Source organism: Oryza sativa, chromosome 4 (assembly GCF_034140825.1).
Source record: "Oryza sativa Japonica Group chromosome 4, ASM3414082v1".
Taxonomy (NCBI): domain Eukaryota; kingdom Viridiplantae; phylum Streptophyta; class Magnoliopsida; order Poales; family Poaceae; genus Oryza; species Oryza sativa.
In genome coordinates, this window is record NC_089038.1 from 31,910,507 (window position 1) to 31,928,134 (window position 17,628).

At 43.2% G+C, this 17,628-nt stretch overlaps 3 protein-coding genes and 1 non-coding gene across 7 annotated transcripts; 2 read left to right on the plus strand and 2 right to left on the minus strand.

Annotated features, from left to right (window-relative positions):
* Positions 1-548: 548 nt before the first annotated feature.
* Positions 549-4,465, plus strand: LOC4337011 (probable UDP-arabinose 4-epimerase 2). 4 transcript variants are annotated; one of them, XM_066309198.1, is made up of 11 exons: positions 552-848; positions 1,407-1,531; positions 1,910-2,023; positions 2,111-2,218; positions 2,322-2,413; positions 2,824-2,965; positions 3,058-3,152; positions 3,225-3,354; positions 3,438-3,582; positions 3,689-3,943; positions 4,053-4,281. In XM_066309198.1, the coding sequence occupies exons 2-10, from the start codon at positions 1,409-1,411 to the stop codon at positions 3,913-3,915; spliced, it is 1,176 nt and encodes a 391-aa protein (XP_066165295.1). In that variant the 5' UTR covers positions 552-848; positions 1,407-1,408; the 3' UTR covers positions 3,916-3,943; positions 4,053-4,281. The 4 variants fall into 4 exon arrangements, with proteins under 4 accessions (NP_001389358.1, NP_001389359.1, XP_066165295.1 ...); XM_066309199.1 differs by having other exon boundaries at positions 552-842; NM_001402429.1 differs by having other exon boundaries at positions 549-848; positions 3,689-4,465.
* A 2,571-nt stretch (positions 4,466-7,036) lies between these two features.
* On the minus strand, positions 7,037-7,121 carry TRNAY-GUA (transfer RNA tyrosine (anticodon GUA)). Its single transcript is given in 2 exon segments — positions 7,037-7,072; positions 7,085-7,121. It is a non-coding gene; the product is annotated as a tRNA-Tyr (tRNA).
* A 2,206-nt stretch (positions 7,122-9,327) lies between these two features.
* LOC4337014 (gamma-soluble NSF attachment protein) lies at positions 9,328-13,352 on the minus strand. Its single transcript, XM_015779487.2, has 9 exons — positions 13,186-13,352; positions 12,064-12,131; positions 11,888-11,972; positions 11,645-11,803; positions 11,437-11,574; positions 10,655-10,733; positions 10,306-10,385; positions 10,048-10,177; positions 9,328-9,654 (listed from the first exon to the last, which is right to left on the minus strand). The coding sequence occupies exons 1-9, from the start codon at positions 13,236-13,238 to the stop codon at positions 9,550-9,552; spliced, it is 897 nt and encodes a 298-aa protein (XP_015634973.1). The 5' UTR covers positions 13,239-13,352; the 3' UTR covers positions 9,328-9,549.
* Positions 13,353-13,539: 187 nt separating this feature from the next.
* On the plus strand, positions 13,540-17,299 carry LOC4337015 (transcription factor PIF1). Its single transcript, XM_015779492.3, has 8 exons — positions 13,540-13,877; positions 14,079-14,143; positions 15,026-15,532; positions 15,675-15,772; positions 15,856-15,921; positions 16,012-16,077; positions 16,228-16,482; positions 16,857-17,299. Exons 4-8 carry the CDS (start codon positions 15,704-15,706, stop codon positions 16,944-16,946), a joined length of 546 nt encoding a protein of 181 aa, XP_015634978.1. The 5' UTR covers positions 13,540-13,877; positions 14,079-14,143; positions 15,026-15,532; positions 15,675-15,703; the 3' UTR covers positions 16,947-17,299.
* The last annotated feature ends 329 nt before the right edge of the window (positions 17,300-17,628 follow it).

A 17,628-nucleotide genomic window follows, 5' to 3' on the forward strand; every position in this document is an offset into this window, starting at 1 on the left:
ATACGAGTATCATTTATTGCGATATCACTAAATGTAATTTATGCATAACTTATATTTTTCTATATTTGTATTAAATTTTTAAGTAGAGTAAATTTACTCTATTTTGATCAAGATATTTTGATCAAACTATCACAAAACAGATTTAAGATGAAATATGACAAAACTACGGATTATGTAGCAAATTTATCACAAAACCTATAAATTTAGTGTTGATTTAATCACAAAACTACAATGTTTATAACACCAACATAACATTAGTACTAGAAATTTAAGCTCCTTCAAAATATGTAGTTTCTAGATAACTTCAACAATAAATTTATATTATAGTTTTACGATACTTAGTTTTAAATATATTTTTCTTACAAATTTAACGTTAAATCTATGATACAAAATCTATAGTAATTGCTGATTAAAATCTAGTCCCAAAGCAGGGAGTACAAATTTGACTTTTCAAAAATTCCCCTACATGGCTGTACTGTACGTAGGGTCCGAGTAACTGACAGCGACGTTAATTTCGAAAATAAAGAAAGCCCGAGAAGTAAAAATGGACCAAACTGTTGCGCCACCGTCTATTACTCTCCTTCCCTCTCCTCTCCTCTCCTCTCTCGCCATCTCTCTCTCCTCCGATCTGCGCAGCCAGCCGGAGCCACCGCCGCCTCTCTGTCGCCGCCTCGCCCGCGGGGGCTCCGGCGAACGGGCCGCCCGCCTCGACCTCCCCTCCTTCCCGTCGCCGAGCTAGCCTCTCCACGCTGCGCGGGGCCGCCTCCGGCGAGCAGGCTGGGCCTCGGGCCTCGGGGCCTCATTCCACCGCCCTGCGCCTCTCGGTTCGGATCGGCTTGAAGGTGAAGGTATTTGCATGCATCTCTCTCTCGGTCTCTCTCCCGCTTGCGTTTAGTCTGGAGATCCGTCCGGACTGGTGGTGACTTTCTTTTTGCAACGCGGGAATTTTTGTCTGGTTCTTATTGCTTACGGGATTCCCGTGAAGGTGCTGCGTTCCAAAGGAATCCTTCGATTGATTGATTTATTTCAGTCGAATTAACCGTCCGTTTTGCTCCTGATGATTTCCTTCGTTTGTTTTTGATGCGCAGTCTTATTCCAGTTTGTTTTCACCCATTTTTTTTTCAAATATAAATATGCCCCAATTTTGGGTTGTTCATGAATTAGGTTTTAATTAATGAGGTGTGTTATCTTGTAATTTTAGCTTCGACTGTGTGTATGCCCGATCAAATTTTCTAGCAATTTTTTTTCTAACCTGTACTTACGTGTAAATGCAATACTGATTTCCTCAAATGGGTGAATGTTGTACACCTTGTGGTGGCTTTCAGTACAGAGTTGGAGGCAGGAAATTCTGAATTTACACCCGAATTTGCCGGTACAACTTTTAATTTGCCAAGTCACATTTGCAGGTATGGACTTCGGTGATTCTAGACGCAAGCCTAATGTCGTCGGGAAGTTCACCGTAGCTGTTGCACTCACGGTCATGTGCATCATTGTGTTGAAACAGTCGCCTGGTTTTACCAGTACAAGTGTGGTAAGTGCCGAATCTCTCCACAACTAGCCCACTTCACTGTCGAATTGTTGATTGCTGTTGAGTCCTCACTTCTCGTTGTTGTATTGTTCAAACTTGATTTAATTGTGACACGTAAGTTTCATTTGGAACAATCGCATATTGTCTGACAGAAAGAGGTTCCTTTAACATGATTGAAAGAAACACATTGATCGTCCATTCCATTTGATGAATTCACTGTTCATTTATCTGTGTTCTGTGCTAGTAGTGGTTATTTTCTATGCACCATCGTAGTTTCCAATAAAGCACATTCATAATTCCATTGGAAGCAAAGCTGTTTTTGTGAAGCATTTCAGATTGTCATCTGATCTAGTTTTCATGATACATTCACATGCTCTATAGTTCTCTCGCCATGAAATTGGTGTGACTCATGTGTTGGTGACTGGAGGAGCTGGATACATTGGGTCACATGCTACTCTTCGTCTACTTAGGGACAACTACCGAGTTACCATTGTGGTAAATTTCTTATTCCAGCTTCATGTTTTTATTCCTAACTCAAAGAGCTTTTATGTTACAGCAATTTCTTCCATGTGATCTTTACAGGATAACCTTTCTAGAGGGAACATGGGAGCTGTCAGAGTCCTTCAACGTTTGTTTCCAGAGCCTGGGAGGCTTCAGTTTATTTATGCTGATTTAGGCGATGCGAAAGCTGTATCCTTTTTCTCTACAATGTGAACTTTAATACCTTATTATAGCCATTTTTCCATACATTCATGTGTTGGTGTGATCTGTTTTGCACTTAACCAATAGCCAGGTTAACAAAATATTTTCAGAAAATGCATTCGATGCTGTTATGCACTTTGCTGCCGTTGCTTACGTTGGTGAGAGCACGTTGGAGCCACTGAGGTAAGGCATTGATGTGCTAATGTTCTTGTATTCATGTTACATAGATGGTGGTTATTTATATATTGCATGTTCATGTGCAATCCTTTGATGTGTTCAGAGCAATGCAAACTGCTCTTGGTTATCTCTATTATTAAACAAAACTGCTAAACATGACAATCTATATTGAAAACATACTATATAGTGAAAATGGAAAATATAGGCATTCCATCTTTTTCAATGTTGGCATTTTTTGCCGATAACATACTTTTGGCACGAGCAATTTGAACTGTGAAGATTAGTGTGAAAGACTGCCTAATGTAAATGTATGTGATTTTAGTTGATAATTTGTTTTCCTTTTTTGTATCCTTCAGAAATAATCTGTTGTTAATGCTGTTACTATTACATGATCTGTGCTAATACTGCAATAACAGGTACTACCACAACATAACATCAAATACATTGACAGTGCTTGAGGCAATGGCAGCATATAATGTAAAAACTCTGATATACTCAAGTACTTGTGCAACATATGGTGAACCTGACACAATGCCTATCACAGAAGCAACCCCTCAGGTTGGCTTATCAATGCATGGACTTCTTATCTCAAAGTTTAAAGAATATCATGCACAATTCACTGATTCTAGACAATCTTTTAACCAATGCAGAATCCTATCAATCCATATGGGAAGGCAAAAAAGATGGCAGAGGACATCATTTTAGATTTCTCTAAGAGATCAGAAATGGCAGTCATGATCTTAAGGTCCGCCTCTCCTATAGCCTATACTAAAATTTAATTCGTAGAGAAAACTCACTTCGTTTTCTTTTGAATTAGATACTTCAACGTCATTGGATCAGACCCAGGGGGGCGGTTAGGGGAAGCTCCACGACCAGAGCTGCGTGAGCATGGACGGATTTCTGGTGCTTGCTTTGATGCAGCACTGGGAATCATTCCAGGTTTGAAGGTACTGAACATGCTCACTTCAGCATGTGTCCTGACTTTTCACATGGTAACATACTATGGTATATGACTTTCACCCTGCTTTAGGTTCGGGGAACTGATTACCCTACAGCTGATGGAACTTGCATAAGGGACTATATTGATGTCACGGATCTCGTTGATGCTCATGTGAAAGCTCTTGATAAAGCTCAGCCTGGCAAAGTTGGAATCTACAATGTTGGCACAGGACATGGTTGTTAAAAATATCACTAATCATCTCAACACATGCACAATTATGTACTCATTTCTCTGCATGTATTTCCTTGTTTCTGATTGTGCTTTGCTCATGATTTTATCAGGTAGATCAGTGAAGGAGTTTGTAGAAGCATGTAAGAGCGCAACAGGAGCTAGCATCAAGGTTTCATTCCTTACCCGGAGACCAGGAGACTATGCTGAAGTTTACAGTGACCCATCCAAAATCCATGACGAGCTGAACTGGACAGCCCGTTACATTGATCTTCGCGAAAGCCTTTCAACTGCATGGAAATGGCAGAAAGCACACCCGAATGGGTATGGATCGGCCTGATTCAGGGTTTAATAGATTCAGACTTAAGGTACACAGATTCTCAGGTCCATGTGCAGAAATCATATATCCTTCAGAAAATTGGTTCTTCAGCACAAACATAGTGCCAGGCACAGAAGTGTTCTGAATTTTTTTGGCAGCATTTGGAAGAAGATACAGAAAGAATGGCCCCTCTATTCCTGGCTTAGGATCATACATATAGTTTTTTTTTTCCTTGACATTTTTTTTAATCTTTTCTACTCGTTAAAGCATAATATAATAACCAATAGAAAATGTGTTGTAGACAAGGTAGATAACTATCATGTATGAACGTTCATGGTGTTGAATGAAAGGATATATGAATAAGTAGATGTTTGCTTATTAGTGGAAGTTAAATTTCCATTTTGGCAAGCTCAGCGGTTAAATTTCTTGTATGTGAAGCAAGGGGTGACTGGGGACAATGCATTGCTGTGCACAACTCCTGGTCTCACTTGCAAAAACATTTCTTACATGTAACTAGAGTACAAGTGGTTGGATTATACCGTATGTACATGAACGTCAATTCGCAGCTACACTTCTTCAAAGAGAAGATTAATTATGTACTACATGTTATTCGCAACTACAGTTCTTCAGAAGAGAAGAACAAACAATGCAATGGTAAGCACCTCTACCGCGTATTCTGAAGAAAACGAAAAGAGAAGAGAAGAATAAAGAAAGAAAGGGCTACGTTTACCCTGAACTTGATCTGCTGTCTCTCTCTGCGCCTCGCTGTTCAGACGAAACCGAGCCATTCTGCAAGAAGAGGGCACAGCAGCAGGACCATCACCGGCGTCGGCAGCGGCCGCTCGACGCCGCCGGCGTTCCAGAGGACCGCCGCCGCCACGTCCACGGCGCGGCGGAGGAACAGGACCGCCCCCGCCGGCGGCGGCGGCGCGGCGGCGCCGCGCCCCCGCATCCCGTACATGATGAACAGCAGCCCCGCCGCGAGGATCGCGCACGCCAGGACGAGCTGCAGCTGCTCGGCTCCTTCCACCGGCGGCGCCCCGCCCCCCTCGCCGCCGCCGCCGCCGATGGTGTTGAGGGTCAGGAAGGACACCGCCGTGAGCACCGTCGCGAAGCCCGTGCCGACGAGGTCCCCGCCGCCTCCGCCTCGCGGTTGGTAGGGGCGCCCTGGTTGCCGGCGCATTGTTCGTCGCCGGCGGCGAGCGGCGGCCACGAGGAAGAAGCTCTGCGAGAAGCGGGATCGCGAGCCAAGTTAAAGCTTGTGTCGTGTCAGTCGTCTATATAGCTATAGCTATCTAGAGCGAGGTGGAAAGAGGTGTGTGAGCATGGCCGCATGGGAATTTAGCCCGAAATTGCACTTGAAACCATAGTAGTATTATCTTCGAAAATTTACGTCGAGCTTGAAAGATAATCGCCGGTTCGGCGTCGTCACGCGACGAGTGCTTCTCGGATACTTCCCAATCTTGCAAAAGGAAACCTGCCCTTTTTAATTAGTTCCAGCTTCGCATTGCGGCATTGGACTTGTCCACGATCAACAAATTAGTTAATTACTACTCCCTCCATTTCGAAATGTTGGACGCCGTTAACTTTTTAGCACATGTTTAACTGTTCGTCTTATTCAAAAACTTTTGTGAGATATATAAAATTATATACCTACATAAAAATATATTTAACAATGAATAAAATGATAGGAAAAGAATTAATAATTACTTAAATTTTTTGAATAAGACGAATGTTTAAACATTTGATAAAAAGTCAACGGCGTCAAACATTTTAAAACGAAGGGAGTAGTTGAGAAGCCATATGATGAGGCGGATGCTCGCGCGCTTTTTATTCAGAAAAGGCGCTGCGGGATTGACATGTAAAAGAGACGGATCTATTAAAGTTTTCAGACGATTTCTTGAGTTCTTGACCAGACAAGCTTCATAGTAGCAGGTTGGTATATATCTGGTGATTTATTTCATACTACGTACAAAGATATTATATGATTTTATCATCAGGTAACTTCTAAGAAAAAAAAAAAGCAGACAACAGTATGCAGTCTGCAATTAATATTGCTTCCAAGTTCTGAGAGTGGTTTGAGGTGAAGAGAAAACAAGAATACGTGAAAGACGACGGGAGGTTTGGACTTTGGTGCTTCTAGTATACTAGCAAGTAGCAAAGCACGTTAATATGGTAATTTAATTTTCACATGATTTGCAGCTTCCTGGCTGCTGCGGCCAAGAGAGTGACCGGTGTTACTATCTTATAATCTCGCCAGGGGAAGGGTTTGGTAGCCACATTCGTAAGTCCTGCATAGTACAGGACATTTTTCCTGAATTTTCCTCTTCTGTCATCGGTAGTGAGTAGTGACAGACTCTGATCTCACAAAAGCCGAGCTATGTACTACCATAATTGAGTACGTACAAAGGTTCTTCTGTTTGTCTGAAAGCCTGAAATCACCGGCAAAAAACGATGGTGTGATCTGCCGTCGCCGTCCGCTCGTGGAGGAGCGCACGTCGCTAGCTTCTCCCGCGAGATTGACGGCGCCGTCGTCGCCGCGGGGGAAGGTGTTTGGAAGGGGCGCGGAAACTCTAGCACCAGATGTGTGGGCGTCGCGTACGTCGTCGTCGTCGTCGTTGTCATGGTTCAAAGTACGAGTATGAGTGTACGACGTACTTGACGATGACGGCGCGGTGAGGCGAGAGGTCAGTGGAGACGACATGTGTGTGTCCATGTCGTCGTTGTTCCATGGGAAATTTTACCATAGGTCGATCGGAGTCAGCGTTTGCGTTTCCACTTTCCACCGCCCCAACAAAGCGCCGCGGCCCAGGCGCGTGCCCGCCGCGTCCTCTCGTGGCCTCGCCACGGTGAGGGCGCGTCGTTTGATTGCCTCTGCTGCTGCCGAGGCGTGACCGCGTGACGGTGAGGTTTCGTTTGCGTTTTATACATAGCATGATGTGGGCTCCCTCCCGGTTTCGTTTGCGTTTTTATACATAGGAAGAACGTAAAAGGGAATAAAATACTGGTTTCGTTTGCATTTTATACATAGGAAGAACGTAAAATGGAATAAAATATTTCAAAACGTTTGCGTTTTTACATGCGGAATTGCGGAAAGCGTAAAAAGAATTTTAAAAAATAGTATTAGAAAAATGAAAAGAAATCCGACCTGCCGGATTCGAACCAGCGACCTAAGGATTAATCTGCAACACTACAGTCCTCCGCTCTACCAACTGAGCTAAGGTCGGTCTCCGTAGTCCGTCCAGCTAATAAAGTATTTAACATTATTCGTTGGTCTGCACAAATTATTTTTTTTTTAGAATACGCATAAGGCTTGCGTATCTTTCGACGCTGAGCTTGCTGCAGCAACGATAAAAGGGCTGTGCACACAAAGAGTTCACTATGAGTGCTTGCATAACCATAGGTCTGATGAATCTGCGACGTGGCGAACAGTGGATTGGTGCGGAAGTAACTGCGTAGTCTGCGTGTAATCCCCACTCCCACCGGCCGGCGCCGAAGCGGCCGCGCGCGCCCCAAGGTTCACCACGGACAAACCACTTCACCGGCGCCCGCGCGCGCGCACATGCCGCGCTCCATACCTCCCTCCCCCGCGCGCGCCCGTGACTCCGCCCCTGCACTGCATGCACGTACACGTACTACTTCCCCAAGCTAGAAGACGCGCGGCGCAGTCGCCGCCTTCACTTCTCAGTTTTCCTCTCCTCGGCAGTCCACTACATCGACACGACACCCCTGCTCCATCCTCGCAATGTTGCACCATCTCGCCTATAAATATGCCCATGCAAAGTTGCAAACACAAATCAAGCTAAGCAGCCACACAGCCCACAGCGAAAGAATTCGCCGAACAGTGGAAAGCTATAGCAGCAGTCATGGCCAAGCACCACAATCGTCGTCTCTCCGTCGTCGTCGCTCTGCTGATGCTAGCGGCGTCGATCGTCCTGCTGCTTCTTGCGCCGCCCTGCGATGGTAGGAGACAGCTGAGGGGAAGCGAGGCCACCAGAGGCGGTGGAGTCGGCGAGGAGAAGGCGTCGTTGCTGCCGCCTCCGATACCCAACCTGCCGCTGCCGCCCATCGTCCCCGGGAATCCTCCTGCTCGCAACTCCGTCGTCAACAACAAATCTCCATAGCTCTCTTCATCATCATGTCTTTTTAAGATAAGCTTGTTGTTGAGAGGTAGTAATAATACTCTGTTGTGTACCAAAGCAGAGAGTCCTTGAGAGGATCGTTGTGGTGTGTTCTTTACGTGAAAACCATCGGTCTTTTTATGACGTGTCAGCTCTCCTTAATCTTTTGCAGTTAACGATGAATCGTAAATACACGTTGATATGTGGTAAAAATATAGGTAACACTAATATAAAAAGATAAATTGGTGTCCGCTCAATAGGTACCAGATTTTCTAACCGACACCCGGCAAATGTCTCTAGTGTGAGGAGGAATAAATGTGTCGGAACTGACACTTTTGAGGTTTTCGAGCCGATTTATCGAGCAGATCGATCTCAATCACCAAGCTCCCCCCGAGTTCACCATCATCCCCGTCACCTAAGGACACAATCACAAAATCAATATTGAACGTCCCCAGAGTCCACACAGAGAGAAGATGAAGTTCATCCAAAAAATCCATTAGAAATAAAATGAAGTTAGATTTCACAAGTTCATCGACGAATTAATACACAATCAACATTGACACATCCAGACACAACCGATTGGACTAGTTGCTTGTATTAGCAGATCCCAACTAGTCGTAAAATTCAGCGTTCCATGGAGATTGCTCATAGCAATACCGTCATTGGGGGTTCGGAGTTCAAAGTTTCGAACCATCTTGTGACCTTCGACTAGTGTTCAATCACGGATTTTTTTATTATTTTTTTTAGACTTTTTATGTTTTAATTTTATTTATAGATCATTCCCAAAAGTATTTTCAAATCTAAACTTTTTGGCCACACCAGCCTGCCTGACATGGCCAAATAACTCTATCACGTCACGCGTAGCTGGTTTGGTAGTGTTATTCTGCCACGCAAGCCTCTTGTCACGCCACCACCGCCAGCCACTCGGCTGGGTGGCCAAAATGTTCAATTTTCAAAAATATTTTCTAAAAAGATCTATTAATAAAATTAAAACATAAAAAGATCTAAAAAGAGAGATCGCACTCCACATATGCAAGTGAGGATCACTGACATGTGGACCCATAGACCCTCAGACCCCCATGACATGCAAGTGAGGGTCACTGACATGTGGGCCCCTAGACCCTCATGACAGTGAGCAGTAACAAGATCACACTAATCAAGTACTAAAACAAATGTAATTCATCGGCAAATGATCCAAATCCACAACTGGCTGGAGTTTCGCCATCTGAATACAATCGCAACAGAACAGCCGGTTCGGTTGCCCTCGTAGTACATCGGTATAGAAGTACAGATAGATCAAGCTGCACGAGAATAACAAACCAAACAATGTAGGATGTATATGTGCAGAAATCAGATATGACAGTTGAGCTGAGCATGATAAATATCAAGATACAGACTGCCTCACACAAGTTTGTACTTTGTACCGTGTACATCGATATCTTCTTTTTACAAATCGCTCATGTTCATCAACGGTAACATGAGTCAACCTCAAATATTTGCTTTCTCAGCGTCTCCCGGTACGGGTAGTTTGGTATTAAGTTAGGTCATTCTCGTCCAAAGAATCCTCGCCGTCATCGTCTGCCAATTTCTTGATGGTCTGCAGATCACCCGTAGGTAGTTTCTTTGCAAGTCGAATTACCTGCAGTAATATTCACCATAAATCGAAGTGAAGAAGGATGAACAAGCACACGAACAATCGAGCAGATATCATTTTAGATGGAACAGACTATGTTTTAGCTGATAATACTATTATTTGTCCTATGGTATGATGATAAGTGATGGCCTGATAATTGATGAGGTATCACTGCTTAATCAAATGATCCAGGAATCAATATAGTATAGAGCGGTAATGTTGACTAAAAAAGAGATCATGAGTAACATCTTCAACCTGTAACGCCTCAGCTCCTAGCACACTGTTTTACGCATACTAACTATCCAATCTGTCTAATCGTATAAGGAGATTGAAATAACAGCCTGGTATATATAGTTCAGATATCGGATGGCCTTGTAACTAAGAAACTCAAAATATTACCACATGGTCAAGGTGTTTGATGGCACTTGATTGTGCAGCCTGTTTGATTCCTTCAGCATCACCTTCCTCATAAGCAGACAGCAGTTTCATTGCACATCGATTCTGGTCACTGTTAAGGAAGGCTTGAACCCTGTAATGTAGCAGAAGGTAATAACAATGAAAGTGATGTTTGGGCTTTGGTGCAAGAAAATATATCAATGGCAATGCACATGTACCAACTTTTACAGTGATAGTAACTACCATGAATGTACAACTTACTCTGAGCAGTCATTGTAACATTTCTGAGCTTGTTGAAAATCATGGGCATAAAGGTAGATGATGATTGCACTCAAATAGCCCTGCATATTAAAAGTAACAATTACAGAATCAGATAAGTTTATTGCTCAAATTTCGATAATGCTTACATGGATAATCAATATTTATTCCATTCCCATTTGGAATTCATAAACAAATTTACAATTTCAAGGAAGTTTCTTATTATCTGTAAAAGGAAATTCTCAGATTGCATTGCATAGTATTTCTAGCTAGTAGCTAGCTTTGGTCATCAAGTACAAACCCCTATGAAATTAAGCAGGCACATTCTCAGTATAAACAATTTAAATATTACCTTGCACTGGCTGTTGATGGCATTACACTTATCAGCAGCTGAACCAAGTCTTAGAAAAGTTGCTGCAGCATCTGAATACCTGTGAGAGATCGCCAAAGATAGGAATAAATGCAAATGAGCAAAGAAATGAGATTAGCAGTAATGCATGCAAACAAAGAGCAAAACCATAGAAGAAAGTGTGAAAACATGTGCAAGCAAAGAGCAAAAGGGTACGCCTAAACAGCACATCAAAGCCAGGTACATTTGACCTCAATAGTTATAATAAACAGACGTACAGCGAAACCTCCTAGTATTGTTGCAGAATTAAATAAAACCATGCATAGTAATGACAATTTATTGATTCCCGATAACTTCAAGCTTGAAAGGTTGTAGTAAGAATGGAAATCATCAACAATTAAACAATTTGATAGGCTCTAATCATTCAAAGGGTGAATGTAAAAATCTATCAAGAACCGTCACAGTAGTAAGGTTAAACTGTTCAGGAAAAATGGACCGGCACAGATATGCTAGTAGGTCTATGAAAAGAACTTCCTGTAATTAATGAGAAGTGTGAGATGGGAAGTGATTATATCAAAACAGAGACAGTCCACATATAATCGATATTAAAGCAAGTGCCACAAAGGATCAAATATTATTGGTTTACTTGACAATTCCTTCTACAATGACAACTTACCCAGCAAGAAAGAAAAAGATTAAAAACTATCCGTAAAAGAAAAAATGGAAAGAAGAATAATATAATAAACAAATATTAAGCAGGTTGGAATATGTTGGAATATCCTTACTTCTCGAGCTTGACATATAAACTTGCAGCAGCACGATACAAATCGAAAGCCATCTGTTCCTTTCCATCCTCTTCTAGAATTGAACAGGCCTCATCATACATTTTTATTGCTTCGTCTGGAGTGTTATCCTCCAAGAAACTGATATCATCAAGTTAGAACAATAATCCTTCACAATGTTCACGTAAGTTTCAGATTTCTTTTGAATTACCTGGCACCCTTTGCAAGAGCATCAGAGGCAGGTTGTGCTCTTCCACATTCACGATAGAATTCTGATGCTCTGCGATAAAAATCTGAAACTTCATTCCAGCGTCCAAGCTCTTTCGCTAAAGCACCAGCAGATTCCATGTGTTTAGCAGCATCCCAGGGTATATTAAACTAGTTAAGGGTGCATTAAGTGATAGTTCAATCATGTGAAAATACAACAGCTATAAATTTTTTTTCTGAAGGATACGAAGAAATCATTTCCTGTCCTTTTGAAGCCTTCTCAAAGGCATCCTTTGCTTTCTCATTCTCCTTTTTGAACCTATAAGCAATAGCTTTAAAGTAGATATGAAAGTTCTGTCATATACACCACAGGGAAGCAAATTGACAGAAAGAAAATAGAACATGGCAAAAAAAGTAACGGACCAGCTTGCTCATACAAGGAGGTAGCACTCTTCCAATCGGCATTCCATCTCGTGAAGCTCAATTTTGTTCTGCGAAGCAAAAGGAATGTTCATATTTAGCATATAGCTAACTCTGAAGTGGATGAACTGGGAGCAATTTAAGACAGAGAGTACTTAGAACATTTTGGGTCCTCCATCACTCGTCTAGATTCACTAACATTCATATGAATTTTGACATACATATGAAGCACATACATGGATCATACACGAATCTATTTAAAACCCAAAACGTCTTATAACGCGAAACAGAGGAAGTACATGAAAACAATGACAGTATTTAAATCAAAATCAACTCAAAAGCACTGGCATGAAAACGAGAGCAAACAAGATATCCCAATCAGACACATTGAGAAGTAATCTTTCTGTGCGAGTGCTGGAAGTGAACTCTAGTTTGCATGTCTAAACAATGGTGCACCACATATATCCATTCTGAACAATACTGTAAATGATGACGAGTGGCTGATTTTCCACTTCTGAAGTTACACAGACAAGCACATCCACTGCTGAATTGATACAGGTAGCACAAGTATCGTACTTGCATTCTGTATTCTGAAGATATTTGAACAGAAAATCGAATACTACATAGTAGGAGATAAAGTCTGCTGGTAACTCCCACACAGCACACATATGTAAACAAAATTGCCGCAAAACAAAGCGTCCGCGCTCGCTTCTATGACCTTTCCCCCCAAAACATGGCATGACCTTGAATAAAATCTCACCAAATTTGCACCAAACAAACTAAGCTAAAACTAAACTGACAGGCAATTCCTCTCCTGAGAAAATCCTAAATCGGTACCACGAAATTGGAAATAGGAACGGTAGCCCTGCCCCCATCTACAGATCAGGTACAGATCCACACGAGTTCCCAGTCCTTGATCCAAAACGCAAAATCTAACATTCGCCAACTACGACGTGATGAATTTGACGAGGGCGCAGCTTAATACGCTCGAGTAAGGGGCCTCATTCACAGAAAATACGCCAAAAATCCGTAATCTAAAAAAACAAGGGACAGAAATCGGATGGGGCGCTCGCGGATCATCTGGAGTTAGAAAAGCGAGAGAGATGGGGGGATGAAGGGACTTGCAGCTTGTCGGCCTTGGACATGAGCTTGTCGGGGTCGGACGACGAGCTCGCCATGGCGGAGACCAACCACCTCCTCCTCCTCCTCCTCTCTCCTCCGCGCCTCCGCCTCCTCTCCTGGACTCCCACGACTCCTCTTGCGTGTGCTGCGTTGAGTCGAGCAGCCAAGCTGTCTCGTGATCTCGTCTCGGAGAAGGGAGAACGAGGCATCCGGTTCCTCCTCGAGATTCGCGCGGCGTCGGCCCATCCCCGGCCCAACCATACATAGTTCGGCCCATCAGTTCAGCTCCACCCTAACGTGGCCCATGAGTCTCCTCGAGGAGGCCCAATTTTTCCCGGCGAATTCGGCCCATATCGCGCGGATCTATTCGGCCCTAACCAACTAACCAACGCCGCCGCCGCGGGCACCGCCCACCTGCGGCGGCGGCGGCGGCGGCGATGGCGATGGCGACGAGTCGCGCACGCAGCGAATCGGGCGTTGTCACGCGTGCGCGCGGTGGCTGCCGGAATCTGTCTGTTGTCAGCGTGGTCACCGAACCTGAACCTGGCAGTACGCATGCTCGGCTGCTCGCTCGCACGCGCGTGCAGTCACCGGCGCAATCTACCATTGCAGAGGAGTAGGAGGAGGGCTAGGGCTAGGAGTTGGCCTCTACTAGCTGCTGCATTCGGGCTACGAAAGCAACCAAAATAATGGAGGTGACTGCCTCCTTTGTTCCCTTCCTGCGTCTTCCACCTCATCCCCCCCTCGCAACAGCGGCATGGGCGATTCTTGGACTCTACCCTTTCCGCTGACGATGCTAGCTCACCCTTAATTACCTCACCTCACCACATCATCGTCAGAATTTCTTCACCTGAATGTATATATGTAATGATGAAAGTTATCTCTTGGTTTTGCAGGGAATCATCAAGATCGATGTCGATCGAATTAATTAAGGAGAATTGTATGTGTGTAGGGGTTAGGGGTGAGGAGAAGATTGTGTTCTTTGTTTCTTTGCTGCTTCAATTTGCTTCACCATACCATGCATTCTTCTGGTTCCGAGGGTTTTGTGTTCAGAAATAACGCATGGGCTGCTTGCTAGCTAGCTGCTCATCATGTTAGGTACTAGCACTACTAGCAGCAGCCAGCATCCTCACTGCACATGTCTACTCGATGCTTTTTAATTGTGATCGTCAGTAGTCACATCTGTTCATAAAGGATGCACATGAGCAGCCAATCAGATGCTAATTAATCTTGGATCTTCAAATTTTCCAGAACCAGACTATCATTTTTATTACTAGCAATTTTCTTGTCACTAGTTTTATTCTTCTATCATTATCTAAAAATAAAGTTTAGCGGTTTTATGAGCAAACAGTGTTGGTGGTTAGCAGCTCAAGAATCATGTCTAAATTTTTCAGATAATACCCAAGTATTAACAAATCCTCAATCATAATTGAAATTATTGCTGAACAATCCAAAGATGTGGATAGAGTGGTGTCCGGTCATGGTTGTTAGGTTTGGGTTTTGGGCGATCTCGGTTGTAGTTTCTTTGTTGGTCTAGCGCGGTCTGTCCAGTGCTAGCCTTCTCCTGGGTTGTGTGAAGGTGTTGTCGGCGCGTGGGGGTGGTTATTTCTTCATTCTTTCCTGGCTATTGCATCCCAGGGTTCTAGTCTTGCAATTTTTTTTCCTACTTTATTCAATGAATCTTCGCAATGTCTGGTGTAGGTCGTTCAAAAAAAATATTGCTGAACAACATATGCATGTAAGGATTACAGATTACAGTAGGACAAACATCATACTAGTTTCACATTCATCAGTCATGATTTCTCTCAACATTTACTAATCTACTGTATATGTCTTTATGCAGAAAGCCCTCACTACTCTGAACTCTGAAGAAACAATCTATGCATAGTACTGTACCTTGACGAACTCTTTCTTTGCAAGTCAAGTTAGAGCCATCACCTATAGCAAGGTAGGTGAAATGATTGACCTTATGGGCGCCTCTCCAAAAATCGTAAACAAAGTCCCATCAGAGACTCAGATACATGGTAGAGGCTGACGATCGATCCAAACAAGAAATTCCACGGCCGGTGAGTGAAAAAGATAAGGATAACTACAGTGCGCAGACCCTGCATGCCATGGTGCAAAAGCTTATAGAATTCAGATGCCATAAATACTACTATCCCTGGAGCTAAAGGTTGGTGGGTCGAGGAGACCATCTTGTCACCAAGAAAGCTCTCAGAACTCTCCATCTCTAGGCCAGCTTAGGGCTGGACCAGCTAGCAGCCATTGGTAGCCTGTATCAGTTCATAAGGGGAGGAGGTGAAGGCAAGGAGGCAGCTAGCCAAGAAGAAGAGCAGACACCAAAACTCAGGTATGCATGACAAGGAAGAACATGATCCTATCTCTGCTGATGATCTTAGGAGTAGTTCATACGTTTCAGACAGTTTTACCATTGTTCTTGTTTGTATGTTATCTTTAAATGTTAGATCTGTTATTGCACATCTTGTTTCCAGGAAGGTGAATATATTCTTGAAAAGATCCGATGGAAGCAAGAAGGCCTACCCCTACCAGGAGAAGCAGATCTGCTGAGTTCCACAATTTTTCAGAAAGGGTAGGTTGTTATCATGCAAATCGATCAGAATTGCTGGTTTATAAGCACTTGGTGTTTCTTATCTTTGATCTGGATACCTGTAGAGGAGAAGGGATAGGATCAATGAGAAGCTGAAGGCGCTGCAAGAGCTACTTCCAAATTGCACCAAGGTATGCAATATGTGGTGCATCTTTGGTCATACATATCTCGATCTTGTAGAGCCATTCAGTTCTGAACTTCTAATCTTCTTGTTTCTTCAGACCGACAAAGTTTCGATGCTGGATGAAGCGATCGACTACCTGAAATCACTCCAACTACAACTCCAGGTACAAATAGCATCAAACATAAGATATGATCAGGTTTATTAGAACCAAGACCTGATCTTTTTATGCAAGTTATATCTGAAACTGTGGTAGAGATCAAGTGATGCAATTTATTTCATGTGATTTCTGATCATAATCATGTCATGCACACAGATGCTGGTCATGGGGAAGGGAATGGCACCGGTTGTTCCTCCTGAGCTGCAACAATACATGCACTATATCACAGCTGATCCTTCTCAAATTCCTCCCATACGCCCCTCCGAGCCGCGGCCATTTCAGATAACCCACGCCACCCAACAGAGACAGTCTAACGTCGAGTCGGATTTCTTGAGCCAGATGCAGAATTTGCACCCTTCAGAGCCACCTCAAAATTTCCTCAGACCACCAAAATTGCAGTTGTACACGCCGGTACGTAGTCCATATATACTCCTTTATCGCCATTATTAGTACAGCTTTTATCTTCCTGATATGAGGTTATGTATGTCTATGGTGTTTGATTGTTACATGATATGTACTAATTAACACTTCAGAAAAGTATTTACATGTACTATAAGTGCTTGAGAAAAAGGAGACTTTCTGCACATGAACAATGCTATGCGTCATTCTTGGTAGCTGGCTTGCTTTTTATTTTTAGCTCAGTAGGACCTTCGGTCCTGGGCCTGGTTTTTCTTACTTGTAAAGTTTACTCCTTCTCTATTCAATGAAATTGGCAGCTTGCCGATTCGTTCAAAAAAAAAAGCTATGCGTCATGGCTGATGAGTAGTTGTTCATCCCTAATGCAGGAGCAGCAGAGAAGAGGTCTAGCTAGTAGCAGTGGCCACAACAGCGGTTGGATCACGGAGAGGAATTCATCGTACAACTTCTTGGAGTGATGACCACCTGACGAGTTACTAAGAGATCCAGAAGCAGATGCAGTCTAGACTCTACTACTCTAGACTGCATAACCTTCATTCAGTTCATGGTGTTCCTGGAGATGAAACAAGTTGCTCAATGGAGTGATGAATCTACTGCATGCAGTTAACTAGTTAATTTTGTACGTCAATAAATAGTGGTGATCCTGATCTTGCTTCCTCGTCATGTTCTGTGCATACAAGACCTAAAGCGTTTTTGTGATCTCTGTACTGTATATTAGCAGACAGTCTACTTCCTGCTGCTGATGCTTATGTGCTCTGACAAGCAAATCAACATGGCTAATTTAATCAAGTACTCCAGAGAATTGCAGCAATGGATATTTCCTAGCTAAATATGTACTTGTGGTATGAACGGATTGTAATGACAAAACTGGCATTGATTATCTGCACCTAATCTTGAGTAGTAGTAAATGAGAGTTATCAGGAGACATTCTTCTGCCCAGCAACAAGCTACTGCCGGGGATTCAAAAGACACATCTACATCTGAGAAGCCATAATTCACGTTAACATGTTTGTGATGAGTTCACCACTTTTGTTCGCACTCATGCAGCTCGAGTAATATATTGTTTTCAGCTCCGTCGAATCTTTCAATCTTTCAGCTTCCATTCTCACCTGCAGGGCCTGCGCATACAGGTATGTTGCA

Coding starts and splice junctions, on each gene's coding strand:
- LOC4337014 (XM_015779487.2), bottom strand. CDS start 13,238: ATGGCGAGCTCGTCGTCCGACCCCGACAAGCTCATGTCCAAGGCCGAC. Junction 10,386..10,654: donor CCATCAACAGCCAGTGCAAG/GTAATATTTAAA, acceptor TTTAATATGCAG/GGCTATTTGAGTGCAATCAT. Junction 9,655..10,047: donor TCAAACACCTTGACCATGTG/GTAATATTTTGA, acceptor ATATTACTGCAG/GTAATTCGACTTGCAAAGAA.
- LOC4337015 (XM_015779492.3), top strand. CDS start 15,704: ATGGAAGCAAGAAGGCCTACCCCTACCAGGAGAAGCAGATCTGCTGAG. Junction 15,922..16,011: donor TACTTCCAAATTGCACCAAG/GTATGCAATATG, acceptor TTGTTTCTTCAG/ACCGACAAAGTTTCGATGCT. Junction 16,078..16,227: donor CACTCCAACTACAACTCCAG/GTACAAATAGCA, acceptor TCATGCACACAG/ATGCTGGTCATGGGGAAGGG.
- LOC4337011 (NM_001402429.1), top strand. CDS start 1,409: ATGGACTTCGGTGATTCTAGACGCAAGCCTAATGTCGTCGGGAAGTTC. Junction 2,219..2,321: donor ATTTAGGCGATGCGAAAGCT/GTATCCTTTTTC, acceptor ACCAATAGCCAG/GTTAACAAAATATTTTCAGA. Junction 3,153..3,224: donor ATGGCAGTCATGATCTTAAG/GTCCGCCTCTCC, acceptor CTTTTGAATTAG/ATACTTCAACGTCATTGGAT.